General features: G+C 51.5%; 1 protein-coding gene across 3 annotated transcripts in view; it reads right to left on the reverse strand.

Annotated features, from left to right (window-relative positions):
- Positions 1-27,801, reverse strand: part of MBTPS1 (membrane bound transcription factor peptidase, site 1) — a 124,895-nt gene that overhangs the window by 32,179 nt on the left and 64,915 nt on the right. For all 3 annotated transcript variants that reach the window (XM_075325698.1, XM_075325701.1, XM_075325699.1), the window contains 9 exons: positions 14,360-14,521; positions 14,113-14,257; positions 13,537-13,725; positions 12,636-12,808; positions 11,186-11,301; positions 10,937-11,093; positions 4,089-4,213; positions 3,931-4,008; positions 1,653-1,793 (listed from right to left, as the gene is read on the reverse strand). In XM_075325698.1, coding sequence (XP_075181813.1) covers positions 1,653-1,793; positions 3,931-4,008; positions 4,089-4,213; positions 10,937-11,093; positions 11,186-11,301; positions 12,636-12,808; positions 13,537-13,725; positions 14,113-14,257; positions 14,360-14,521 — 1,286 coding nt within the window. The remainder of the gene's footprint in view (positions 1-1,652; positions 1,794-3,930; positions 4,009-4,088; positions 4,214-10,936; positions 11,094-11,185; positions 11,302-12,635; positions 12,809-13,536; positions 13,726-14,112; positions 14,258-14,359; positions 14,522-27,801) is intronic.

Below are 27,801 nucleotides of genomic sequence, written 5' to 3' on the forward strand. Positions count from 1 at the left end.
TTCTAGTATCTTAGACATAGTTTCAGAGAGTTTATCCTTAAAGACTGCAAACTCCGTCCCTGTCACCTGGAGAGTGTCAGCAGGTGGTTCCCCCTGGGCCCCTCTTAGCAGAGGCTCCGGCTGAGCAAGTGCAGTAGGGGCCGAGCAGTGCACACAATGAGGGTCAGTGGAACCTGCCGGTAGCGGCGTCGTACATGCGGCGCAGGCAGCATAGTAAGCCTGTGTTTTGGCACCCCTGCCTTTTGTGGGCGCCATGCTATTGTCTTCCCTGAGCAACACAATAGAGTATATAGCCAGAAAACAACTGTGCACTATACAGTGTAAAGTATATACCATAAACATATAATTACACCTCTGCACAATGGGGCTAGCACCACAGGTGCTGCTTACCACCCGCTTAGAGCGGTTGTGAGGCCACCAGAATCCCTGCCTGGGTCTCCCAGAATTTGTCCCCCTCTGCAGCGTCCGAGGAGCTGACAGGAATGGCTGCCGGCGTCCTGAGGAGAGGAGGGAGCCGTGGGCGTGACCCAGAAAGTGCGGGAACTGGTGCCCCACAGTGCACAGTGAGGGGGGTGGAGTATGCAAAGCATTCTCCAGCCCTCATTGCTGCTCGTCTGTACAGCGTCCCGCCCTTCCCCTGCTTGTCAGGGCTGTGGGCGGGAGGGAGAAAGACTAGGCCGACTACAAGTCCCAGCCGCGCCTCAGTGTTAAACATGGCGGCGGCGGTCAGCGCGGTAGTCCCCCTACATAAACACACTCAGCGACGCTGAGTGTGTAATGGCACATTTAACCCGGTCAGCGCCGCGGTCCCCGGTGCACTAGCACACCCAGCAATGCTGGAGTGTTGCTGTGCTCGGTCCCCACGGGGACACAGAGTACCTCCAAGTAGCAGGGCCATGTCCCTGAACGATACCCGGCTCCTATCCAGCAGGCTCCCAGGAGTTGTGGATGAAGCACGGTCTCAGTGCCTGGAGACCGATAGGATCCCACTTCACCCAGAGCCCTAAGGGGGATGGGGAAGGAAAAACAGCATGTGGGCTCCAGCCTCCGTACCCGCAATGGATACCTCAACCTTAACAACACCGCCGACAAGAGTGGGGTGAGAAGGGAGCATGCTGGGGGCCCTATATGGGCCCACTTTTCTTCCATCCGAGAAAGTCAGCAGCTGCTGCTGACCAATCTATGGAGCTGTGTGTGCATGTCTGCCTCCTTCGCACAAAGCATAAAAACTGAGGAGCCCGTGGGAGCACGGGGGGTGTATAGGCAGAAGGGGAGGGGCTTTACACTTTTAGTGTAATACTTTGTGCGGCCTCCGGAGGCATAGCCTATACACCCAATTGTCTGGGTCTCCCAATGGAGCGACAAAGAAAGAAGAAGTAGTAGTAAGCGGCAGGATGTTGGGAATAGAGCTGGAGTGACAGAGGCTTGGAAACAGTTGTCATGTGCACCAAGAGTATTTCAGCTATTAAACTAATATGTAAATGAGGCTTACTTTACCTATACAGTCCATTCCTCATTTATTAAAAAGATACTGCTGGAGTCATCTGTAAAAAGCTATGGGTGGATATAAATAAATTCAGGGGTGTTTGGGTGAAATATTAAATAATCATTATCATTTTAGAATTAAGCAAGACTGGTTTAAAGAACTATACCTTTCTGGCGGTGACTGTCATCCAAGCAGTTAGAGTCTCCGTAAAGCACAATTCTGCCCCCGCCCTCACTCGGCGTCTGGTAGAGTCCTAGCACAGGGACATTCTCCGCCATAAAGGTCTCTTGCTTTAGCACTTCAAGTCCTGTACAGGCAAAAAGAGGTTTATTGGCAATGTGCCTTACATTTTAGGAAAAGAAGTCCCAAGTAAAAATACAAAAGCTAAAAAGGTCTAACATCCATATCGCTGATGATGGGGAAAGGGGGAAGAGAAGAAGTTATAAATGCCTGGAATGAAATTCCAACATCGCAACACAACGGAAAAAAAAACAAAACATGAGGCTCAAAAGAAGTGTCCTTCTAACCTCATGCTTTTTTCATGACCAGCAAGGGTTAGGAGCGCATCATGTCAAAATGCTGCACGTATGGTGGTGCCCCAGCAATTAAGAGTGTTTTCAGGGTTGTCCAGGAGTAAACAATGACTGATCCACAGAATATTTCATCAAAGTGAGGTCAGTGGAGACAAATCGCTGCACCCCAGCGATATGGACAGCGGTATTTCAGGGCTTAACCTTCACCACCAGGCAATTTTCCATTTTTTTTTTTTTTGCTCCCCTTCTTCAGAGAGCCGTAACTTATTTTTCAGTCAATCTTGCCATATGAGGGCTTGTTTTTTGCAGGACGAGTTGTACTTTTAAATGAAAGCATAAAAAGTTTTACTATATAGTTTACTGGAAAATGGCAAAAAAAAAAAATATAGATAAAATTTTAAGTGTGGAAAAATTGCAAAAAAGTGGGACTGCATGACTGTTCTTGGGATATTTTATTCACTGTTCACTATAAGTGTCAGTATGATGCCTCAGGTCAGTACGAGTTTGTAGATACCAAACATGTATCCTTTTACCTTTATCTAAAGGGGTTAAGAAAAAAAAGTTTGACATTAGTCCAAAAAAAAAAACAAAAAAAAAACAAAGTGCACTTTTTACACCATTTTCTGCAACCCATAGCCTTCTCATTTTTCGGGATCTGGGACTAAGTGACGACATTTTCTGCATATCAGGCTTATGTTTTTAAAATTGTGCCATTTTTTGCAAAGAAGCCATGTTTTGATCGCCAGTTATTACATTTTGCAATGATCAAAAACGTAAGTTTAGCATTTGGATTTATTTTTTTGCAGCTATGCCCTTTACCAATCAGATTAATTGATTTTATATTTTGATAAATCTGGCATTTCTGAATATGGCAATACACAATGTGTGTATATATTTTTTTTAACCCTTTAAATTTTCAATGGAGGCGATTCGAACTTAGTTTTTCTTCATATTATGATCAGTAATTTGATCGCTCAGTCATGTCTGTTGATCAGAGATGCACAGCTCAGATCAGCAGAAATGCTCATCTTCTGTTACAGCCAGCAACCTGCCAGCTGTAACAGGAAGTGAGTCATGATAGCAACAGGAGTCATCACATGACCCTGTGCTACCATCAGCTCCCCAATATGTCATGGGGCCTTCGATGACAGCGGATAAATGCATGTTCCCTTTTGCAGCCATTTGAGTTGCGCTGTCACATTTCGGCAGCACGATTTAAGGGGTCAACAGGTGCGGGTAGATCGCAGATCCACCTGCAAGGCACACATCTGCTGTACAAATCAGACCTGTGTGGGGGATTGTCGCTGGCTGTTGCAGCCAGTGGTAATCACCCCATCATAGTTCAGGATGTACAGATTCTGCCATCTGTGATTACTGCTGCTTGAGACAGGTGACATCTGGATAACACTGCTGGGAACTACCTGCATATGCAAGGCGTTAAGAGTTCTCCAGCAATAAAACTGTTAAGTTATTTGGCCCTCTAAGTGTGATTTGGGAGTCAGATTACTACATCAAAATGCCCGCTCTTGTTACCCATATTAGGTTTGTGTGCTCATGTGTAGCAGAAGCTCCGCTGCTGTGACCTAGTGAAAGATGGATACTACATGGTATAGGATCCCTCCTAGTCACAGGGGCGGAGCTTCTCCTGCACGCGATCACAGGCACTGGCCCTATATGCATTATGGGACAGGCCAGTGTAACAAGGCTAAGGTCATTTGAATATTGGGTTTACAAACAACTTTTAAAAGTTAAATATAAAAAAAAAAAAAAAGTGAGCAGCACCAAAATACTGTCACCTAGAGGCACAACTGTAAAGGATTGGAGGAACATATGGAAGTCCAGCGAATAGGGAATACAGGAGAAGTTAAAATGATGGAGAAGACACCACAGCACTAAGGAGATCCGCTGTACCTTGGTCCTTTAAGGTTTGTGACAGAACAGCGCCATCTTCTGGGAACCTGGCAATGCTGCAGCCGGAAGCATAATACACTAAACAGAAAAACAAGCACATATGAAATAATTGAAAGAAAAAAGGAAAAAACAAAAAACCAAAACACTCAGGTACTCACTGTCATGATTAGCCATGGTAAAGTCTCCTTCATATATGCCATCACTGAAAGCCATATTCCAGACTGACAGCAGATCGTTTAAGGCTGGAATATTAGCACCTCCGGTATCCGGCATCCACCACTGCCTGTAGGAAGGAGAAGGGAATTTTGTTACTTACCGTAAATTCCTTTTCTTCTAGCTCTTATTGGGAGACCCAGACGATTGGGGTATAGCTACTGCCCTCTGGAGGCCACACAAAGCACTACATTAAAAGTGCAAGGCCCCTCCCCCTCTGGCTATACCCCCCCGTGGTATCACGGGTTCTCCAGTTTTAGTGCCAAAGCAAGAAGGAGGAAGCCAATAACTGGTTTAAACAAATTAACTCCGAATAACATCGGAGAACTGAAAAACCGTTCAACATGAACAACATGTGTACCCGCAAACAACAAAAAAACATCCCGAAGGACAACAGGGCGGGTGCTGGGTCTCCCAATAAGAGCTAGAAGAAAAGGAATTTACGGTAAGTAACAAAATTCCCTTCTTCAGCGCTCTATTGGGAGACCCAGACGATTGGGACGTCCAAAAGCTGTCCCTGGGTGGGTAAATAAATACCTCATGTTAGAGCTGCAAAACAGCCCTCCCCTACGGGGGTGTCACTGCCGCCTGCAGGACTCTTCTACCTAAGCTGGCATCCGCCGAAGCATAGGTATGCACCTGATAATGCTTGGTGAAAGTGTGCAGACTGGACCAGGTAGCTGCCTGGCACACCTGTTGAGCCGAAGCCTGGTGACGTAATGCCCAGGACGCACCCACGGCTCTGGTGGAGTGGGCTTTTAGCCCTGAAGGAACCGGAAGCCCCGCAGAACGGTAGGCCTCTAGAATTGGTTCTTTGATCCATCGAGCCAGGGTGGCTTTAGAAGCCTGCAACCCCTTGCGCGGACCAGCGACAAGGACGAAAAGTGCATCGGCACGGCGTATGGGCGCCGTGCGGGAAATGTAGATTCTGAGTGCTCTCACCAGATCTAGCAAACGTAAGGCCTTTTCATACCGGTGAACCGGATGAGGGCAAAAAGAAGGCAAGGAAATATCCTGATTAAGATGAAAAGAGGATACGACCTTAGGGAGAAACTCCGGAATGGGGCGCAGCACAACCTTGTCCTGGTGGAACACCAGGAAGGGAGCCTTAGATGACAGAGCTGCCAGCTCAGACACTCGCCGAAGCGATGTGATTGCAACAAGAAACGCCACTTTCTGCGACAGCCGAGAAAAGGAAACTTCCTTCAGAGGCTCGAAGGGCGGCTTCTGGAGAGCAACTAGTACCCTGTTCAGATCCCATGGATCTAACGGTCGCTTGTACGGGGGCACAATATGACAGACCCCCTGCAGGAACGTGCGCACCTTAGGAAGACGTGCTAGACGCTTCTGAAAAAACACGGATAGTGCCGAAACTTGCCCTTTAAGGGAGCTGAGCGACAAGCCCTTTTCTAACCCCGATTGCAGGAAGGAAAGAAACTTGGGCAATGCAAATGGCCAGGGAGACACTCCCTGAGCAGAGCACCAGGACAAGAAAATCTTCCACGTTCTGTGGTAGATCTTAGCCGAATTCGACTTTCTAGCTTGTCTCATTGTGGCAATGACTCCCTGAGATAATCCAGCAGATGCTAGGATCCAGGACTCAATGGCCACACAGTCAGGTTCAGGGCCGCAGAATTCTGATGGAAAAACGGCCCTTGGGACAGTAAGTCTGGTCGGTCTGGCAGTGACCACGGTCGACCGATCGTGAGATGCCACAGATCCGGATACCACGACCTCCTCGGCCAGTCTGGAGCGACGAGTATGACGCGGCTGCACTCGGATCTGATCTTGCGTAGCACTCTGGGCAAGAGCGCCAGAGGCGGAAACACGTATGGGAGCTGAAACTGCGACCAATCTTGAACCAAGGCGTCTGCCGCCAGAGCTCTTTGATCGCGCGACCTCGCCATGAATGCCGGGACCTTGTTGTTGTGCCGGGATGCCATTAGGTCGACGTCCGGCACTCCCCAGCGGCGACAGATTTCCTGAAACACGTCCGGGTGAAGGGACCATTCCCCTGCGTCCATGCCCTGGCGACTGAGGAAGTCTGCTTCCCAGTTTTCTACGCCTGGGATGTGAACCGCGGATATGGTGGATGCTCTGTCCTCCACCCACATTAGAATGCGCCGGACTTCTTGGAAGGCTTGCCGACTGCGCGTCCCTCCTTGGTGGTTGATGTATGCCACCGCTGTGGAGTTGTCCGATTGGATTCGGATCTGCTTTCCTTCCAGCCACTGTTGGAAGGCCAGTAGAGCAAGATACACTGCTCTGATCTCCAGAACATTGATCTGAAGGGTGGACTCCTGCGGAGTCCACGTCCCCTGAGCCCTGTGGTGGAGAAATACTGCTCCCCACCCTGACAGACTCGCATCTGTCGTGACTACTGCCCAGGATGGGGGCAGGAAGGATCTTCCCTGAGACAATGATGTGGGAAGGAGCCACCATTGTAGAGAGTCTTTGGCCGTCTGGGAAAGCGAGACTTTCCTGTCCAGGGACGTTGACTTCCCGTCCCATTGGCGGAGAATGTCCCATTGAAGTGGGCGCAGATGAAACTGCGCAAAGGGAACTGCTTCCATGGCTGCCACCATCTTCCCTAGGAAATGCATGAGGCGCCGCAAGGGATGCAACTGGCCCTGCAGGAGAGATTGCACCCCTGTCTGTAGTGACCGCTGCTTGTCCAGCGGAAGCTTCACTATCGCTGCTAGAGTATGAAACTCCATGCCAAGATACGTTAGTGACTGAGTCGGTGATAGGATCGACTTTGGAAAGTTGATGATCCATCCGAAAGACTGTAGAGTCTCCAGCGTAGCATTCAGGCTGAGTTGGCATGCCTCCTGAGAGGGAGCTTTGACCAATAAGTCGTCTAGGTAAGGAATCACCGAGTGTCCCTGAGAGTGCAAGACTGCTACCACCGCCGCCATGACCTTGGTGAAGACCCGTGGGGCTGTCGCCAGACCAAATGGAAGAGCTACGAACTGAAAATGGTCGTCTCCTATCACAAAACGTAGAAAACGTTGATGTTCTGTAGCAATTGGCACGTGGAGATAAGCATCTTTGATGTCTATTGAGGCAAGGAAGTCTCCTCTGGACATTGAGGCAATGACAGAGCGGAGGGTTTCCATCCGGAACCTCCTGGCGTGCACATGTTTGTTGAGCCGTTTTAGGTCCAGAACAGGACGGAACGAGCCGTCCTTTTTTGGAACCACAAAGAGATTGGAGTAAAACCCTTGCCCTTGTTCCTGAGGAGGGACTGGGATAACCACTCCTTCCGCTTTTAGGGAATCCACCGCCTGCAGCAGAGCATCTGCTCGGTCTGGACGTGGGGAGGTTCTGAAGAACCGAGCTGGAGGACGAGAATTGAACTCGATTCTGTACCCGCGAGACAAAATGTCCGTCACCCACCGGTCTTTGACCTGTGACATCCAAATGCCGGAAAAGCGGGAGAGCCTGCCCCCGACCGGCGATGCGGAGGGGGGGGGGCTGGAAGTCATGAGGTAGCCGCTTTGGAAGCGGTACCTCCATTTGCTTTCTTGGGGCGTGTGTGAGTCCGCCACGAATCTGAGTTTCTTTGCGTCCTCTGAGTCCCTTTGGACGAGGTAAATGGTGTCTTGCCCGAACCTCGAAAGGACTGAAACCTCTGCTGCCACTTTTTCTGCTGAGGTTTGGGTGTTCTGGGTTGTGGTAAAGAGGAGTCTTTACCCTTGGACTGCTTAATGATGTCAGCCAATGGCTCGCCAAACAGTCTCTCTCTAGACAAAGGCAAACTGGTTAAACATTTTTTGGAACCAGCATCTGCTTTCCAGTCCTTTAACCACAAGGCTCTGCGCAAAACTACCGAATTGGCGGACGCCATTGAGGTGCGACTGGTAGATTCTAGGACCGCATTGATAGCGTAAGACGCAAACGCCGACATCTGCGTGGTAAGGTGCGCCACTTGCGGCACTGCTGGATGCATGATAGCATCCACTTTTGCTAAGCCAGCTGAAATAGCCTGGAGTGCCCATACGGCTGCGAATGCCGGAGCAAACGACGCGCCTATAGCTTCATAGACAGATTTTAACCAAAGGTCCATCTGTCTGTCATTGGCATCTTTAAGTGAAGCGCCATCCTCCACTGCAACTATGGATCTAGCTGCAAGTTTGGAAATCGGGGGGTCTACCTTTGGACACTGTGTCCAGCGCTTGACCACCTCAGGGGGGAAAGGGAAACGCGTATCTTTAGATCGTTTAGAGAAACGCCTTTCTGGGTGAGCGTCGTGCTTCTGGATTGATTCTCTGAAGTCAGAGTGATCTAACAAAGCACTCAATTTACGCTTGGGATAAAGGAAACGAAACTTTTCCTGCTCCGCAGCCGCCTCTTCTGCTGAAGGGGCTGGTGGAGAAATATCCAACAGCCTATTGATGGCTGAGATAAGGTCGTCTACCATGGCATCCCCATCCGGGGTATCCAGGTTGAGAGGGGTTCCAGGAGTGGATTCCTGATCACTCTCATCAGACACATCACAGGGAGACTGATTGCGCTGAGACCCTGAGCAGTGTGAAGACGTCGAGGGTCTTTCCCAGCGAGCTCGCTTAGGGTGGCTGGGGCCATCATCTGAGTCATAATCCTCGGCCTGTGAAGCCGGGGACCCCCCTGTGGGCTGGATACATTCCAAGTAAGGGGGACCTGAGGACAGAGGCCTCGCCGTGCCCAGAGACTGAGCCCCATGCATAGATTGCAAGGTCTCAAGGATTTTTGCCATAGATACAGACATATTATCTGCAAAAACTGCAAAGTCCGTCCCTGTCACCGGGGCAGAACTTACAAGCGTCTCAGCCTGGGTCGCTACCTCTCCTGACTCCGGCTGGCGAAGCAGCACCGGGTCGGAGCATTGCACACAATGGGGGTCATCAGAGCCTGCTGGTAGATTAGCCCCACATGCAGCACACGCAGTATACACAGCCCTTTTTGCCTTGGCCGCCTTGCGTTTTGAGGATGACATGTTGCTGCTTCCACAGAGCGATCTGGGATATGCAGCCAGAAGCGCACCTCACAGTGCAAGAAATACAATATCTATATAACTGTATCCAGTACACTGATACACAGTGAGGCACTAGAGGGACCAGCACAGAAAAATCGCTTACCGCCCGCTTAAAAAGCGGGTGTGTGGTCGCCAGATAGCCCCTAGTCCAGGTCTCCCAGAGCCTTGCGTCCTTCCTCCAGCCAGGCATGCATGTAATGGCTGCCGGCGTCTCGAGAGAGGAAGGGGGGCGGGCCCTGGGCGTTCCTGGCCAAGAGCGGGAAGCCTGCTTCCCTCTGTGCCAAGTGAGAGGGCTGGAGCATGTAAATCAGGCTCCAGCCCTCGTCGCTGCTTGCGAACAGCGTCTCTCCCCTACCCTGAATGACAGGGTGGGGGCGGGAACGAAACGGAGCTGCCGGCGTCCTAGGCCCAAAAAGCCGGGGACTAAAGTTATAACCGCCGCCGCCGTAAAAGCGCGGACGGCGGATCCCCGGCGCACCACAAGTCACAGCAGCGCCGCCCGGTCCAGAGGGGGTCGGCGCTGCGTTCCCAAACACAAACAATCCCCCAGTAATCTGTAGGGACACCAACTCCACGTTGCGGTCCCCGGCGCACTATAACACCCAGCCAGCCCGGAGTGTGTCTGTGCCTGCCGGGGACACAGAGTACCTGTAAGATGCAGGGCCCTGTCCCTGATCGTACTCCTGCTCCGAATCCATCAGGTTCTAATGGGTCTGTGGATGGAGCCCGGCATGAGAGCTGAGAGGCCGGCAGGATCCCACTTCCACAGAGCCCTACAAGGGGATGTGGAAGGAAAACAGCATGTCAGGCTCCAGCCCTGTACCAGCAATAGGTACCTCAACCTTACAACACCATCCAGGGGTGAGAAGGGAGCATGCTGGGAACACTATATGTGTCCTCTTTTCTTCCATCCGACATAGTCAGCAGCTACTGCTGACTAAAATCTGTGGAGCTATGCATGGAATGTCTGACCTCCTTCGCACACAAAGCTAAAACTGGAGAACCCGTGATACCACGGGGGGGTATAGCCAGAGGGGGAGGGGCCTTGCACTTTTAATGTAGTGCTTTGTGTGGCCTCCAGAGGGCAGTAGCTATACCCCAATCGTCTGGGTCTCCCAATAGAGCGCTGAAGAAAGGTAGATTTAAGTGGGTTATCAAGCAGCGTCCTAATAAAACTGGCAGCATGAGTGGTGTTATTACTGAAGGAGACGATCACTGATCTTTGTAAAGATGTAATTTCTGCAGGGGAGTAAGTAACATCCTAAGAGCACGGTGAGAAATATTTAGATAAACATTCAGCCGATTTATTAAGACTCCATAAACCCCAAAACAGCCTTTCAGTGCAAAAGTGAAGTCATGCAATAGTGTGGGTTCGCCCACTCAGGTTAATGTCCAGCTTAGTTCCCCCTCCCTTTTTTGCTCAGTGTCTATTGCCAGGGGAGATCCCAGAAGTGCAGCAGTGCCCTCCCTCTCTTTTGTACAACACCTTAGTCCTTAGCAAAATAAACACTGGAGGTCTGCACACCGACACCAAATCAGATAATCAGAAGGTGCTAAAGGGGTCCATGAAAACCTGGAGCCAACACTGCTATTGAAATATTGCATGTGGGATAGTGGTGGGGAACAGCACTGCTCTGCACACTAAGGGAGTTGGTCAGCAGTTCTCAGGAATGCCTAGTTGTCAGGCCACATGGTCCCATACAGTAGTATGTATAGCTCTTAAAGTTCTTATCAAGTAAGGTGGTGGGTGCCTACATAAAATTTACAAACCAGTACCTGGTGTTTTCATCATAGAACTTTACTTTTCTCATAACAGATGTGTTGTACCAGTCACTGAAGACAATTAATGACAGCCCGTTGCCCACGTCTCTGCGGAGCTTAGATATTTCCTCTGGGAAAAATTCTTCCTCACTATCCACGATAAGCAGAGTCCCTAGAGGCCAAACATTCTTGTGATTACACCATGGACAGTTCATTATCTTGCAAGTTTTATTGAGTTCTTGTTTAACAATCATTTGCACTTACCATATTGACTGGCATCAAAACATGTTAAGGGTGACCCCAATACTTCTACAAAATAGCCCATACTTCTCAGGTGTTGGTACATATCTCGGAAATTGGTGTGAACATGGTCACCATTCCTGTAAGATAATCAGGCAAAAATGGAAGTTTGTCACCCTAAGGACCTGATTGTTACACAAAAGTACCCATTGCCTATCTTAAGTGTATATTTGTTATTTTCTCACTTATCCAATGGATATGTGATAATTGCCATCAAGACCTAAACAGCGAAGGGCAATAGAAAGGCCATGCACACAAGTATCAAGATTTGCATGCCAAGTCTATATCCAAATCTCATCAGTCATCACCTGATAGAAGTCAAACTAATGGGACTAAAGGCCCAGTCACACACAACGACTTACCAGCGATCCCGAAAACGATGCGACCTGATAAGGATCGCAGGTAAGTCGCTGGGAGGTCGCAGGTGAGATGTCACACAGTCAGACCTTACCAACGATGCAGGAACAATACAGGGCGCAGTAGTGACCTGTATAACGATCTAAGCAGTCACTGTGACCCTGTCACACAGTGTCAAACAAAGCGATGTGTCCTGCCCAGCAGGACATCGCCTTTCCAGAAAATGGCCTGGACCATTCTGCAACGACTAGAGATCTCACAGCAGGGGCCTGATCGCTGGTAAGTGTCACACAACGAGATCGCTAATGGGATCGCTACTGCGTCACCAAAACGGTGACTTAGCAGCGATCTCGCTAGCGATCTCGTTATGTGTGACGGTACCTCAATGCTTCATAGTTGGCTTGCTAGACCTGTTGCTAATGCACAAAGCTTGCAGACAGGTGCAAGCTACACATGGGGCCACAAGTGGCTCCTGAGGTACAGGTTGGGAGCCCTGCCTTAAAAAGGGTTATTCCCATTACCAAGCCCCTAACCCAATATGTAGGTGTAAGAATAATATTAAAACATACCTGCAATGTAGTATAGTTCTCCTGATATAGGCTCATCTTACCCCCATGGGTAGGGCACTGCAGCTTAGGTATCCATGGTTTTGACCACAAGCAACTAATTGCCTGTCACTATATGAGTGGATGTAACCATGGATACCTAAACTGCAATGCCCCGCACATGAGGCAAGACATGGCTACATCAGTAGAACTATGCTACATTTCTAATTAGAGGTATGAGCTAACATGGTTATTACCCCTGCTACATATTGGGATAGGGTCTTTGAGAAAGGAATACCCCCTTTTAAAAAGACAGAAGAATGCTATAAAAAGGCAACTGCTAGCACAGTTCAAGGGTACCCAATACTTTATTCAGAATAGGAGTGGAACCCCACACCTCACTGCTGACAGTCATGCTGTGACCAGGTTAGAATGGAGTTGAATAGTAGGGAGAAAAAAAAAAAAAAAAAAAAAGAAGAAAGCATTAAACAAGGGGAGACGTTTGAACTCACCAGTCTAAAGGGTCATTCTTCATCCTTAGGTTGTCTCTTGGGAAGTAGCCTGGTGGATATCGGAGGTTGTGGTACTGATCCCAGAGAACCCTCTTGCTTCGCGGTGGTGTGGGAATGATCTTAACTTTGATTGGCAGCTTAATTGTAGAAAACTGATCTGCTCCATTGTTTTGCTTTAAGAGACAAAACCCACAAAGGAGAAGAAAAACAAATTCAGGTCTACAGATTAGAGCTCGTCTGGGCAACTGAGGCAGTTCTTTTTACATATCTAGCCCTCAGCAAAGGCTTTCTTGGAGAATTATTCTTTTGTCAATTCAAGTAAATTTAAAGAAGGCTTGTTGAGGTTTGGGATGAACATCTGTAGTCTCTACTGCAGACATCACTCCTTATGTGCACGTCGTCAGCATTCTTTCGTGCTGGCTGCAATTTGCCTGTATTGAGTGACACTTGAATTTTGGCACCATCTAGACCCCTGCATAACAATTTGCCTTAAAGTTTTATATTTTAAAGCCAAAGTGATTTTCATTTTTCTAGACAGCAGCACCTCCCTGCAGCCGCCACTAGAGGGAGCATTTGTGCTTATGGCACCTACATCCACAGCGGTAAGCTCCTGCCACTCCAGACATCGGCTCCACAACTGTCCCTTCTCCCCCTGCACCAGAAAGTGTCAGCCGTGCAAACAATCAGGTCAATGATGGAGTGCCTTTTCTCCTTTGATTAATTCAGTTCAGAAACCTCTTTTTGGCACCCCAGGCTAAACATACGGTACAGACATCGGAGGAAGGAGCACACTAGGAGTCAGTACATTTGGTTCCATCACCAGGACTAATGACATAAAAAGGTAACAATGTCACCACAAGATGGAAGCATTACTGTATGCCCAGGGTAATGTACACATTACCTCGTTTTCTTCGGGAGATGCCACTGTAATCATCACGTGGCCCTGGGCAATGCCTTCCCATGACGCGGCTTTCTTTGCTACAGAAATAGAGATAGCCAGAAATCCAGACCAAGGCCATAGCACAGACGAGTACGAGAAGGCAACCTCAATGTTGTCACCATTGTGTGGGAGATAGGGCTGCCAGTCAGGCTGCAAAAGAACAAGACCGGCTGAAACGTGCAAGTAATGTCTATACAAATATTACCTTAAAGATGGGTGAGCACTAATGCTCGGTACCAGGGTCGAGTAGGTCAGAGCCCCTGGATTGATCTTTCAGTCTCAATAAATAAATTAGACAGCAATTGGTGCTTTTAAAGTTCTATGGATGTGGTCTACAGAGCCTGAGGCTGCAAGCTCTCTAGAATCGATAATTCTCCAAAGAACTTTTAGCACCATCTGCCATCTCAGTAATGAGAAGAGCTGCAGATTGAGGAGTGTGAAAGATTATTTTTAAGTAAGCTGAGTTGGTAAGGGTTGCCCTGTAATGGAACGCCCCTTTAAAGTTTGACCACCTCTGCAATGTCAACCAGAACTCACCTTATCCACAACCCTTCCAGTGACTCCCATCCCATTCAGAATAGTGATGTTCACAATTGTTGGCATCCCACCATAGTAAATTGGCTGAGAACAGTAGGGCCACATGTAGGGACATTCTGTTAAATCCACATAGCTGGGACTCAAACTGAAGGGGAAAAAAAAAAAAACAAAACGTCATTTTATCTGAAGGGCCATCATATGAACATAGATATTAGTCTACATCTCAGATGAAGTGAATGGGAAATACCTGGCCTGCGGCTTGTAACTGTTGAGGATCTGGTAGGCCCGAAGTAGATCTAATTTACCATGTCCTTGCTCAAACATATTGACCCCTGGAAGTCTGCGTGCTGAAGCGATGAGCGCCTGCTTCATGCTGGCTGGATTTACCAGCTCCCTCTTCTGAACAGTACTAGAGAAAGGACACCATTATAAGCAAAAACCATTCACCCTCTCTGGACAGGTTTCAGAGTCTAGATTAGGCTGCTTTCAGTTTTTTGCCATCAGGCACGATCCGTGAAAAAACGGATCAGTTTCATCAGTTTCTTCACTTTGACGAATCCGTGCTTACTGAGCATGCTTAGTTCAAAAAAAAAAAAAAAAAAAGAAGGGAATTTTGTTTACTTACCGTAAATTCCTTTTCTTCTAGCTCCAATTGGGAGACCCAGACAATTGGGTGTATAGCTTCTGCCTCCGGAGGCCACACAAAGTATTACACTTAAAAGTGTAAAGCCCCTCCCCTTCTGCCTATACAGCCCCCCTTGCATCACGGGCTCCTCAGTTTTGGTGCAAAAGCAGGAAGGAGGAAACTTATAAATTGGTCTAAAGTAAATTCAATCCGAAGGAAGTTCGGAGAACTGAAAACCATTCAACATGAACAACATGTGTACACAAAGAACAGCCCGAAGGGAACAGGGGCGGGTGCTGGGTCTCCCAATTGGAGCTAGAAGAAAAGGAATTTACGGTAAGTAAACAAAGAGAAGGGAATTTTGTTACTTACCGTAAATTCCTTTTCTTCTAGCTCCTATTGGGAGACCCAGACGATTGGGTGTATAGCTACTGCCTCCGGAGGCCACACAAAGCATTACACTAAAAAGTGTAAGGCCCCTCCCCTTCTGGCTATACACCCCCAGTGGGATCACTGGCTCACCAGTTTTAGTGCAAAAGCAAGAAGGAGGAAAGCCAATAACTGGTTTAAACAAATTCACTCCGAAGTAACATCGGAGAACTGAAAACCATTCAACATGAACAACATGTGGACCCGAAAACCAACCAAAAATCCCGAAGGACAACAGGGCGGGTGCTGGGTCTCCCAATAGGAGCTAGAAGAAAAGGAATTTACGGTAAGTAACAAAATTCCCTTCTTCTTCGGCGCTCCATTGGGAGACCCAGACGATTGGGACGTCCAAAAGCTGTCCCTGGGTGGGTAAAGAAATACCTCATGTTAGAGCTGCAAGACAGCCCTCCCCTACGGGGAGGCAACTGCCGCCTGCAGGACTCTTCTACCTAGGCTGGCGTCCGCCGAAGCATAGGTATGCACCTGATAATGTTTGGTGAAAGTGTGCAGACTCGACCAGGTAGCTGCCTGGCACACCTGTTGAGCCGTAGCCTGGTGCCGTAATGCCCAGGACGCACCCACGGCTCTGGTAGAATGGGCCTTCAGCCCTGATGGAACCGGAAGCCCAGTAGAACGGTAGGCTTCAGGGATTGGTTCCTTGATCCATTGAGCCAGGGTGGATGTTGCAGCCTGCGATCCCTTGCGCTGACCAGTGACCAGGACAAAGAGTGCATCCGAGCGGCGCAGGAGCGCCGTGCGGGAATGTAGATTCTGGGTGCTCTACACCAGATCCAACAATGCAAAGCCATTACATATCGATGAAATTGATAAAAGGAAGGTAAGGAGATATCCTGATTGTGATAAAAAGGGGATACCACCTTAGGGAGAAACTCTGGGATCGGACGCAGCACTACCTTATCTTGGTGAACACCAGGAAGGGAGCTCTGGATGACCGCGCTGCTAGTTCGGACACTCTCCGAAGAGACGTGACCGCTACCAGAAAGGCCACTTTCTGTGAAAGTCGAGAAAGTGAAAACATCCCTCAGAGGCTCGAAGGGCGGCTCCTAGAGAGCAATTAATACCCTGTGCAGATCCCATGGGTCTGACGGCCTCTTGTACGGAGGGACAATGTGATAACCCCCCTGCAGGAACGTGCGTACCTGAGGAAGTCGTACTAGGCGCTTCTGAAAGAATACCGACAGCGCTGCGACTTGTCCTTTAAGGGAGCCGAGCGACAAACCTTTTCCCAATCCAGATGCAGGAAGGGGGGAAAAAGGAGACAATGCAAATGGCCAGGGAGACACTCCCTAAGCAGAGCACCAAGATAAGAATAACTTCCACGTCTTGTGGGAGATTTTGGCAGACGCCGGCTTCCTAGCCCGTCTCATGGTGGCAATGACGTCTTGAGATAATCCTGAAGACGCTAGGATCTCGGACTCGATGGCCACACAGTCAGGATCAGGGCCGTAGAATTCAGTGAAAAGAACGGCCCTTGGGACAGTAAGTCTGGCCGGTCTGAGAGTGCCCACGGTTGGCCGACCGTGAGATGCCACAGATCCGGGACCACGACCTCCTCGGTCAGTCTGGGACGACGAGGATGGCGCGGCGGCAAGCGGAGCTGAGCTTGCGTAGCACTCTGGGCAACAGTGCCAGAGTAGGAAACACATAGGGTAGCTGGAACTGCGACCAATCCTGAACTAGGGCGCCTGCCGCCAGAGCTCTTTGCTCGTGAGACCGCGCCATGAAAATCGGGACCTTGTTGTTGTGCCGAGACGCCATTAGGTCGACGTCCGGCATCCTCCAGCGGCTACAGGTTTCCTGACACCATACTGGGTGCAGAGGCCATTCCCCTGCGTCCATGCCCTGGCGACTGAGGAAGTCTGCTTCCCAATTTTCCACGCCCGGGATGTGAACTGCGGATATGGTGGATGCTCTGTCCCCCACCCACATCAGAATCCGCCGGATTGCCTGGTAGGCTTGGCGATGCGTGTTCCGCCTTGGTGGGCGATGTCTGCCACCGCTGTGGAATTGTCCGACTGAATTCGGATCTGTTTTCCTTCCAGCCACTGCTGGAAGGCTTGCAGGGCAAGATGCACTGCCCAGATTTCCAGAACATTGATCTGAAGGATGGACTCCTCTGGAGAGAGTCCTTGACCGTCTGAGAAGGGAAACGTTCCTTTCTAGGGACGTCGACTCCCCAACCCATTGGCAAAGCATGTCCCATTGAAGTGGACGCAGATGAAACTGCGTGAAAGTGACTGCCTCTGCATGAGGCGTCTTAAGGGGTGTGACTGGCCTTGAAGGAGAGACTGCACCCCCGTCTGTAGTGAACGCTGCTTGTCCAGCGGAAGCTTCACTATCGCTGAGGGAGTGTGAAACTCCATGCCCAGATATGTCAGCGATTGGGTCGGTGCCCGATGTAACCTTGAAAAGTTGATGATCCACCCGAAACTCTGGAGAGTCTCCAGCGCCACGTTCAGGCTGTGTCGGCATGCCTCTTGAGAGGGTGCCTTGACAAGTGGATCGTCCAGTAAGGATCACAGAGTGACCCTGAGAGTGCAGGATTGCTCCCACTGCTGCCCTGAACTTGGTGAAAACCCGTAGGGCTGTCGCCAGACCGAAGGGCAGTGGTACGCACTGAAGATGCTCGTCTTCAATAACGAAACGTAGCAAACGCTGGTGCTCTGGAGCAATCGGCACGAGGAGATAAGCATCCTGATGTCTATTGATGCTAGGAAATCTCCTTGAGACATTGAGGCAATGACGGAGCGGAGGGTTACATCCGGAACCGCCTGGCCTTCACGTGCTTGGTGAGCAGTTTTAGGTCCAGAACGGAACGGAAAAAGCCACCCTTTTTTGGCACCCCAATAAGATTGGAGGAAAAAACCGTGTCTTGTTCCTGAAGAGGAACAGGGATTACCACTCCTTCTGCCTGCAGAAGAGCATCGGCTCGGTGGGGGGGGGGGAGTTCTGAAGAATCGAGCCGGAGGACGAGAACAGAGCTCTATCCTGTACACGTGAGACACAATGTCTCTCACCCACCGGTCTGTGACCTGTGGCAGCTAAATGTACCCAGAAGCGGGAGATTCTGCCACCAACCGCGGATGCGGGGAGAGAGAGCTGAAATACATGAGGAGATCGCCTAGGTAGCGGTTCCTCCTGCTGCCTTCCTTGGGCGTGAATGAGCCCGGCCGGAATCTGAGCCCTCCTGAGCCTTTTGAGCCCTTTTAGACGAGGACAATTGGGACTTGCCCGAGCCTGGGAAGGACCAACCTCGACTGTCCCCCCAGGACAGCATTACTAGGGTAAGTCGCAATGCAGACATTGCGAGGTTAAGGACACCACCTGCGGCACAGATGTACATGTGCTCAAGACCAGCTGCGCAAGACCAGCTGAAATAGGTTAGGGTGCCCATACGGCTGCGAATGCCGGAGCAACCGACACGCTGATAGCTACACAGACAGATTTCAACCAGAGGTCCATCTGTCTGTCAATGGCATCTTTAAGTGACGTCCCATCTCCACTGCAACTATGGATCTAGCCGCAAGCCTGGAGATTGGGGGATCCACCTTTGGACCCTGGGTCCAGTGCTTTACCACGTCAGGGTAAAGGGATAACGTGCATCCTTAATACGTTTGGAGAAAACGTTTATCTGGTAAGCGTGGTGTTTCTGAACTGCGTCTCTGAAGTCAGAGTGGCCAGAAAAAGTACTCAATCTACGCATGAGATACTGAAAAGGGATTTCTCCTGCTGTGAAGCTGACTCCTCCACTGGGGGAGCTGAGGGAGAAATATGCAACATTCCATTGATGGACGCTATAAGATCATTCACTATGGCGTCACCATCCGGTGTATCCGGATTGAGAGCGGTGTCAGGACCAAAGCCCTGATCAGCTACGTCTGCCTCATCATACAGAGGGTCGTCCTGCTGGGACCTTGACCAGTGATGAAGCCGAGTGTCGTACCCAGCGAGCTAGCTTAGGCTGTCTGGGACTGCCGTCCGTGTCAGAGCCTTCACCCTGGAATGCCTGGGACCCCCCCGGAGCACTGAGTACGTTCCAATGAGGGTGGCCAGGGAGCATTAATCAAGATTGCCCATGGCCTGTCTGGACTGCAAAGTCTCCATCCCATGACAATCTCCGTCCCTGTCCCTGGACAGGGTTCACAGGTGATTCCTTTGGCCACCTCTAGTAGAGACCCCGGCTGACCAAGTGCTACAGGGGAGCATTGCACACAATGGGGGTCAGTGGAACCTGCCGGTGAAACAGTATCACATGCAGGAAAAGCAGCATAGAAAGCCTGTGTTGCTTTTTTGCTGCTGTATTCTAGTCATCTATGCAAAGTACAACATACAAGCATAAACACTTCAGCACATGCAATACAAGCAGCATAGAAAGCCTGTGCCTTGGCACCCTTGCTTTTTTGCTGCTGTTGTCCAGCCATCTAGGAGAATATAGCCCAGAGTAGCGACCGTACAGTGCAATGTATAGCATACAAGCATATATACAAATGAACACTTCAGCACATGCAGTACAAGCAGCCTATAAAGCCTGTGCCTTGGCACCCATGCTTTTTTGCTGCAGTTGTCCAGCCCTCTAGGAGAATATGGCCAAGAGTAGCGACCGTACAGTGCAATGTATAGCATACAAGCATAAGTACAAATGAACACTTCAGCCATGCAATACAAGCAGCCTAGAAAACCTGTGCCTTAGCACCCTTGCTTTTTTGCTGCTGTTATCTCGCCATCTAGAAGGGCATATAGCCAAAGATAGCGACCGTACAGTGCAGTGTATAGCATACAAGCAGAAAATACAAATGGACACTTCGGTATTTAGTGGGGTCAGCACTTCAGGTGCTGCTTACCGCCCGCCTATAACGCGGGTGTGTGGTCGCCAGAGCCCTGTGTTGGTTGCCCAGAGCATGTCTCCGTTCCCCAGCTCGGACTGCGTGCAGGAATGGCTGCCGGCGTCCTTCTCCAGCTCGTGTGACGAGGGGCGGGCCGTGGGCGTGCCCCAGACAAGAGCGGGAAACTGGCGTCCCACTGTGTCCAGTGAAGGGGGCTGGAGAATGCAAAGCAGACTCCAGCCCTCGGCGCTGACTGTCTGTACAGCGTCCCGCCTCTCCCCTGACTGGCAGGGCTGGAGGCGGGAACGAAACGAAAACTAGGCCGCAAAGCCGGGGACTCGAGTAATAAGCGCGGCCGTCCATGTGCACGGCCAGCGCGGAAGTCCCCGGCGCACCACAAGTCCCAGCCGCGCCACAGTGTAAAAAACACCCAGCAACGGCCGGCGCGGCAGTTCCCAATACATAAAGTCACTCAGCAAAGCTGTAGTGACTAATAGCACGAGCGCTCTGCGCTGTTGCCCCCGGCGCACTAACACTCCCAGCAATGCTGGTGTGTGTGTGCGCGCTTGCCCGGGGACACAGAGTACCTTAATGTAGCAGGGCCTGTCCCTGACGATACTCAGCTCCATATCCAGCAGGTTCTCTGGGTCTGTGGATGGAGCCCGGTCTCAGTGCCTGGAGACCTGTAAGATCCCACTTCCACAGAGCCCCTCAGGGGGATGGGGAAGGAAAGCAGCATGTGGGCTCCAGCCTCCGTACCCGCAATGGGTACCTCAACCTTACAAACCGCAAGTGGGGTGAGAAGGGAGCATGCTGGGGGCCCTAGTATGGGCCCACTTTTCTTCCATCCGACATAGTCAGCAGCTGCTGCTGACTAAAAACAGTGGAGCTATGCGTGGATGTCTGACCTCCTTCGCACAAAGCAGAAAACTGGTGAGCCAGTGATCCCACTGGGGGTGTATAGCCAGAAGGGGAGGGGCCTTACACTTTTTAGTGTAATGCTTTGTGTGGCCTCCGGAGGCAGTAGCTATACACCCAATCGTCTGGGTCTCCCAATGGAGCGCCGAAGAAAGGGAATTTTGTTTACTTACCGTAAATTCCTTTTCTTCTAGCTCTAATTGGGAGACCCAGACAATTGTTTTTTGCTTTGTGCGAAGGAGGTCAGACACGCACGCACAGCTCCATAGATGGGTCAGCAGCAGCTGCTGACCATGTCGGATGGAAGAAAAGTGGGCCCATATAGGGCCCCCAGCATGCTCCCTTCTCACCCCACTCTTGTCGGCGGTGTTGTTAAGGTTGAGGTATCCATTGCGGGTACGGAGGCTGGAGCCCACATGCTGTTTTCCTTCCCCATCCCCCTCAGGGCTCTGGGTGAAGTGGGATCTTACCGGTCTCCAGGCACTGAGACCGTGCTCCATCCACAGCTCCTAAGACTCTGCTGGATAGGAGCCGGGTATCGTTCAGGGACATGGCCCTGCTACTTGAAGGTACTCTGTGTCCCTGTGGGGACCGCGCACAGCAACACTCCAGCATTGCTGGGTGTGCTAGTGCACCGGGGACCGCGGCGCTGACCGGGTTAATGTGCCATTACACACTCAGCGTCGCTGAGTGTGTTTATGTAGGGGGACTACCGTACTACCGCCGCCGCCATGTTTTGACACTGAGGCGCGGCTGGGACTTGTAGTGCGCCGGGGACTTCCGCGCGGCCGCGCTTTTACGGCGGCCGCGTTTATTACTCGAGTCCCCGGCTTTTGCGGCCTAGTCTTTCTTCCTCCCGCCCACAGCCCATGTGGGCTCCAGCCTCCGTACCCGCAATGGATACCTCAACCTTAACAACACCGCCGACAAGAGTGGGGTGAGAAGGGAGCATGCTGGGGGCCCTATATGGGCCCACTTTTCTTCCATCCGACATGGTCAGCAGCTGCTGCTGACCCATCTATGGAGCTGTGCGTGCGTGTCTGACCTCCTTCGCACAAAGCAAAAAACAATTGTCTGGGTCTCCCAATAGAGCGACAAAGAAATTCCCTTCTTTGTCGCTCCATTGGGAGACCCAGACAATTGGGACGTCCAAAAGCAGTCCCTGGGTGGGTAAAATAATACCTCGTAATAGAGCCGTAAAAACGGCCCCTTCCTACAGGTGGGCAACCGCCGCCTGAAGGACTCGCCTACCTAGGCTGGCATCTGCCGAAGCATAGGTATGCACCTGATAGTGTTTCGTGAAAGTGTGCAGGCTCGACCAGGTAGCCGCGTGACACACCTGCTCAGCCGTAGCCTGGTGCCGCAAAGCCCAGGACGCACCCACGGCTCTGGTAGAATGGGCCTTCAGCCCTGAGGGAACCGGAAGCCCAGAAGAACGGTAGACTTCGAGAATTGGTTCCTTGATCCACCGAGCCAGGGTTGACTTGGAAGCCTGTGACCCTTTACGCTGGCCAGCGACAAGGACAAAGAGTGCATCCGAGCGGCGCAGGGGCGCCGTCCGAGAAATGTAGAGCCTGAGTGCTCTCACCAGATCTAACAAGTGCAAATCCTTTTCACATTGGTGAACCGGATGAGGACAAAAAGAAGGTAAGGAGATATCCTGATTGAGATGAAAGGGGGATACCACTTTAGGGAGAAATTCCGGAACCGGACGCAGAACCACCTTGTCCTGGTGAAACACCAGGAAAGGAGCTTTGCATGACAGCGCTGCTAGCTCAGACACTCTCCGAAGTGAAGTGACTACTACTAGAAAAACCACTTTCTGCGAAAGGCGTGAGAGGGGAATATCCCTCATTGGCTCGAAAGGTGGTTTCTGAAGAGCCATCAGCACCCTGTTCAGATCCCAGGGTTCTAACGGCCGCTTGTAAGGAGGAACGATGTGACAAACCCCCTGCAGGAACGTGCGTACCTGTGGAAGTCTGGCTAGGCGCTTCTGGAAAAACACAGAGAGCGCTGAGACTTGTCCCTTAAGGGAGCCGAGCGACAAACCCTTTTCCAGTCCAGATTGAAGGAAGGACAGAAAAGTGGGCAAGGCAAATGGCCAGGGAGAAAAACCCTGAGCAGAGCACCACGACAGGAAAATTTTCCACGTCCTGTGGTAGATCTTGGCGGACGTTGGTTTCCTGGCCTGTCTCATAGTGGCAATGACGTCTTGAGATAACCCTGAAGACGCTAGGATCCAGGACTCAATGGCCACACAGTCAGGTTGAGGGCCGCAGAATTCAGATGGAAAAACGGCCCTTGAGATAGCAAGTCTGGTCGGTCTGGTAGTGCCCACGGTTGGCCGACCGTGAGATGCCCCAGATCCGGGTACCACGACCGCCTCGGCCAGTCTGGAGCGACGAGGAGGACGCGGCGGCAGTCGGCCCTGATCTTGCGTAACACTCTGGGCAACAGTGCCAGAGGAGGGAACACATAAGGGAGCTGAAACTGCGACCAATCCTGAACTAAGGCATCTGCCGCCAGAGCTCTGGGATCTTGAGACCGTGCCATGAACGTCGGTACCTTGTTGTTGTGCCGGGACGCCATGAGGTCGACGTCCGGCACCCCCCAGCGGCAACAGATCTCCTGAAACACGTCCGGGTGAAGGGACCATTCCCCTGCGTCCATGCCCTGGCGACTGAGATAATCTGCTTCCCAGTTTTCCACGCCTGGGATGTGAACTGCAGAGATGGTGGAGGCCGTAGCTTCCACCCACATCAAAATCCGCCGGACTTCCTGGAAGGCTTGCCGACTGCGTGTGCCGCCTTGGTGGTTGATGTATGCCACCGCTGTGGAGTTGTCCGACTGAATTCGGATCTGCTTGCCTTCCAGCCACTGCTGGAACGCTTTCAGGGCAAGATACACTGCCCGTATTTCCAGAACATTGATCTGAAGCGAGGACTCTTGCTGGGTCCACGTACCCTGAGCCCTGTGGTGGAGAAAAACCGCTCCCCACCCTGACAGACTCGCGTCCGTCGTGACCACCTCCCAGGATGGGGGTAGGAAGGATTTCCCCTTCGATAATGAAGTGGGAAGAAGCCACCACCGAAGGGAAGCTTTGGTCGCCTGAGAGAGGGAGACGTTCCTGTCGAGGGACGTCGGCTTCCTGTCCCATTTGCGTAGGATGTCCCATTGAAGAGGACGCAGGTGAAACTGCGCGAAAGGGACTGCCTCCATTGCTGCCACCATCTTCCCCAGGAAGTGCATGAGGCGCCTCAGGGGGTGTGACTGGCCTTGAAGGAGAGATTGTACCCCTTTCTGTAGTGACCGCTGCTTGATCAGCGGAAGCTTCACTATCGCTGAGAGGGTATGAAACTCCATGCCAAGGTATGTCAGCGATTGGACCGGTGTCAGATTTGACTTTGGAAAATTGATGATCCACCCGAAACTCTGGAGAGTCTCCAGGGTAGCGTCGAGGCTGTGTTGGCATGCCTCTTGAGAGGGTGCCTTGATCAACAGATCGTCCAAGTACGGGATCACCGAGTGACCCTGAGAGTGGAGGACCGCTACTACAGTAGCCATAACCTTGGTGAAAACCCGTGGGGCTGTTGCCAGGCCGAACGACAGTGCCACGAACTGCAGGTGTTCGTTTTCTATGGCGAAGCGCAAGAAGCGCTGGTGCTCTGGAGCAATCGGTACGTGGAGATAAGCATCTTTGATATCGATCGATGCAAGGAAATCTCCTTGGGACATTGAGGCGGTGACGGAGCGGAGGGATTCCATCCGGAAACGCCTGGTCTTTACGTGTTTGTTGAGAAGTTTCAGGTCCAGGACAGGACGGAAAGACCCGTCCTTCTTTGGGACCACAAACAAGTTGGAGTAAAAACCGTGGCCCTGTTGCTGAAGAGGAACAGGGACCACCACTCCTTCTGCCTTCAGAGTGCCCAGCGCCTGCAGAAGAGCCTCGGCTCGCTCGGGAGGCGGGGATGACCTGAAGAATCGAGTCGGGGGACGAGAGGTGAACTCTATCTTGTAACCGTGAGACAGAATGTCTCTCACCCAACGGTCTTTTACCCGTGGCAGCCATTTTGGACGAGGAGAATTGGGACCTGCCTGCGCCCCGAAAGGACCGAAACCTCGACTGCCCCCTCCTCTGTTGGGGTATGTTCGGTTTGGGCTGGGGTAAGGATGTATCCTTTCCCTTGGATTGTTTGATGATTTCATCCAAACGCTCGCCAAACAATCGGTCGCCAGAAATTGGCAAACTGGTTAAGCGCTTTTTGGAAGCAGAATCTGCCTTCCATTCCCGTAGCCACAAGGCCCTGCGTAGTACCACCGAATTGGCGGCTGCAACCGCCGTACGGCTCGCAGAGTCCAGGACAGCATTAATAGCGTAAGACGCAAATGCCGACGTCTGAGTGGTTATGGACGCCACCTGTGGCGCGGACGTGCGTGTGGCTGCGTCAATTTGCGCTTGACCTGCTGAGATAGCTTGTAGCGCCCATACGGCTGCGAACGCTGGGGCAAAAGAAGCGCCGATAGCTTCATAGATGGATTTCAACCAGAGCTCCATCTGCCTGTCAGTGGCATCTTTGAGTGAAGCCCCATCTTCCACTGCAAGAATGGATCTAGCCGCCAGTCTGGAGATTGGAGGATCCACTTTGGGACACTGAGTCCAGCCCATGACCACGTCAGGGGGAAAGGGATAACGTGTATCCTTAAGGCGCTTAGAAAAACGCTTATCTGGACAAGCATGGTGATTCTGGACTGCCTCTCTGAAATCAGAGTGGTCCAGAAACATACTCTGTGTAGGCTTGGGAAACCTGGAACGGAATTTCTCCTGCTGAGAAGCCGACTCCTCCGCCGGAGGAGCTGAGGGAGAAATATCCAGCATTAGATTGATGGACGCAATAAGATCGTTCACTATGGCGTCCCCGTCCGGAGTATCAAGATTGAGAGCGGCCTCAGGATCAGAATCCTGATCAACTGTCTCCGCTTCATCAACCAAAGATTCCCCCCTCTGAGACCCTGCACAATATGATGATGTCGAGGGAAATTCTAAGCGAGCTCGCTTAGTCGGTCTGGGGCTGGGGTCTGTGTCAGAGCCCCCAGCCTGGGACCTATGAGATACCCCGGGAGGACATTGTTGGTCCAACTGAGGTGGGCCAGGGAACAAAGATTCAACAGAGTCCCTGTGCTGAGATACCGGCCTGGACTGCAAGGCTTCTAGTATCTTAGCCATAGTCTCAGAGAGTTTTGCAAACTCCATCCCAGTCACCTGGACAGTGTCAGCAGGTGGCTCCCCCTGGGCCCCTCTTAGCAGAGGCTCTGGCTGAGTAAATGCCACAGGGGCCGAACAGTGCACACAATGGGGGTCAGTGGAACCTGCCGGTAGCGGGGTCGTACATGCGGCGCAGGCAGCATAAAAAGCCTGTGTTTTGGCACCCCTGCCTTTCGTGGGCGCCATGCTATTATCTTCCCTGAGCAACACAATAGGGTATATAGCCAGAAATCAACTGTGCACCATACAGTGTAAAACATATATACCATAAACATATAATGTTACACTACTGCACAATGGGGCTAGCACCACAGGTGCTGCTTACCACCCGCTTAAAGCGGTTGTGAGGCCACCAGAATCCCTGCCTGGGTCTCCCAGACTTTGTCCCCCTCTGCAGCGTCCGAGGAGCTGACAGGAATGGCTGCCGGCGTCCTGAGGAGAGGAGGGAGCCGTGGGCGTGACCCAGAAAGTGCGGGAACTGGTGCCCGCACTGTGCACAGTGAGAGGGGTGGAGTATGCAAAGCATGCTCCAGCCCTCAGTGCTGCTCGTTCTGTGCAGCGTCCCGCCCTTCCCCTGCCTGTCAGGGCTGTGGGCGGGAGGAAAGGAAACTAGGCCGCAAAAAGCCGGGGACTCTAGTAATAAACGCGGCCGCCGTAAAAGCGCGGCCGGCGTGAAAGTCCCCGGCGCACTACAAGTCCCAGCCGTGCCGCAGTGTTTCCCTGGCAGCGGCGGTCAGTGCGGCAGTCCCTATACATAAACACACTCAGCAACGCTGAGTGTGTAATGGCACATATTAACCCGGTCAGCGCCGCGGTCCCCGGTGCACTAGCACACCCAGCAAAGCTGGAGTGTTGCTGTGCGCTGTCCCCACAGGGATACAGAGTACCTCCAAGTAGCAGGGCCATGTCCCTGAACGATACCCGGCTCCTATCCAGCAGTCTCCCAGGAGATGTGGATGAAGCACGGTCTCAGTGCCTGGAGACCGATAGGGCTCTGGTGGAAGTGGGATCCTAAGGGGGATGGGGAAGGAAAACAGCATGTGGGCTCCAGCCTCCGTACCCGCAATGGATACCTCAACCTTAACCACACCGCCGACAAGAGTGGGGTGAGAAGGGAGCATGCTGGGGGCCCTATATGGGCCCACTTTTCTTCCATCCGATATAGTCAGCAGCTGCTGCTGATCAATCTGTGGAGCTGTGCGTGCATGTCTCCTTCGCACAAAGCAAAAAACTGGGGAGCCCGTGGGAGCACGGGGGGTGTATAGGCAGAAGGGGAGGGGCTTTACACTTTTAGTGTAATACTTTGTGCGGCCTCCGGAGGCATAGCCTATACACCCCAATTGTCTGGGTCTCCCAATGGAGCGACAAAGAAATGTAGAGTCTGAGTGCTCTCACCAGATGTAACAAGTGCAAATCCTTTTCACATTGGTGAACTGGATGAGGACAAAAAGAAGGTAAAGAGATATCCTGATTGAGATGAAAGGGGGATACCACCTTAGGGAGAAATTCCGGAACCGGCCGCAGAACCACCTTGTCCTGGTGAAACACCAGGAAAGGGGCTTTGCATGACAGCGCTGCTAGCTCAGACACTCTCCAAAGTGATGTGACTG

This window comes from Anomaloglossus baeobatrachus, chromosome 10, assembly GCF_048569485.1.
Source record: "Anomaloglossus baeobatrachus isolate aAnoBae1 chromosome 10, aAnoBae1.hap1, whole genome shotgun sequence".
In the NCBI taxonomy this organism is placed as follows: Eukaryota; Metazoa; Chordata; class Amphibia; order Anura; family Aromobatidae; genus Anomaloglossus; species Anomaloglossus baeobatrachus.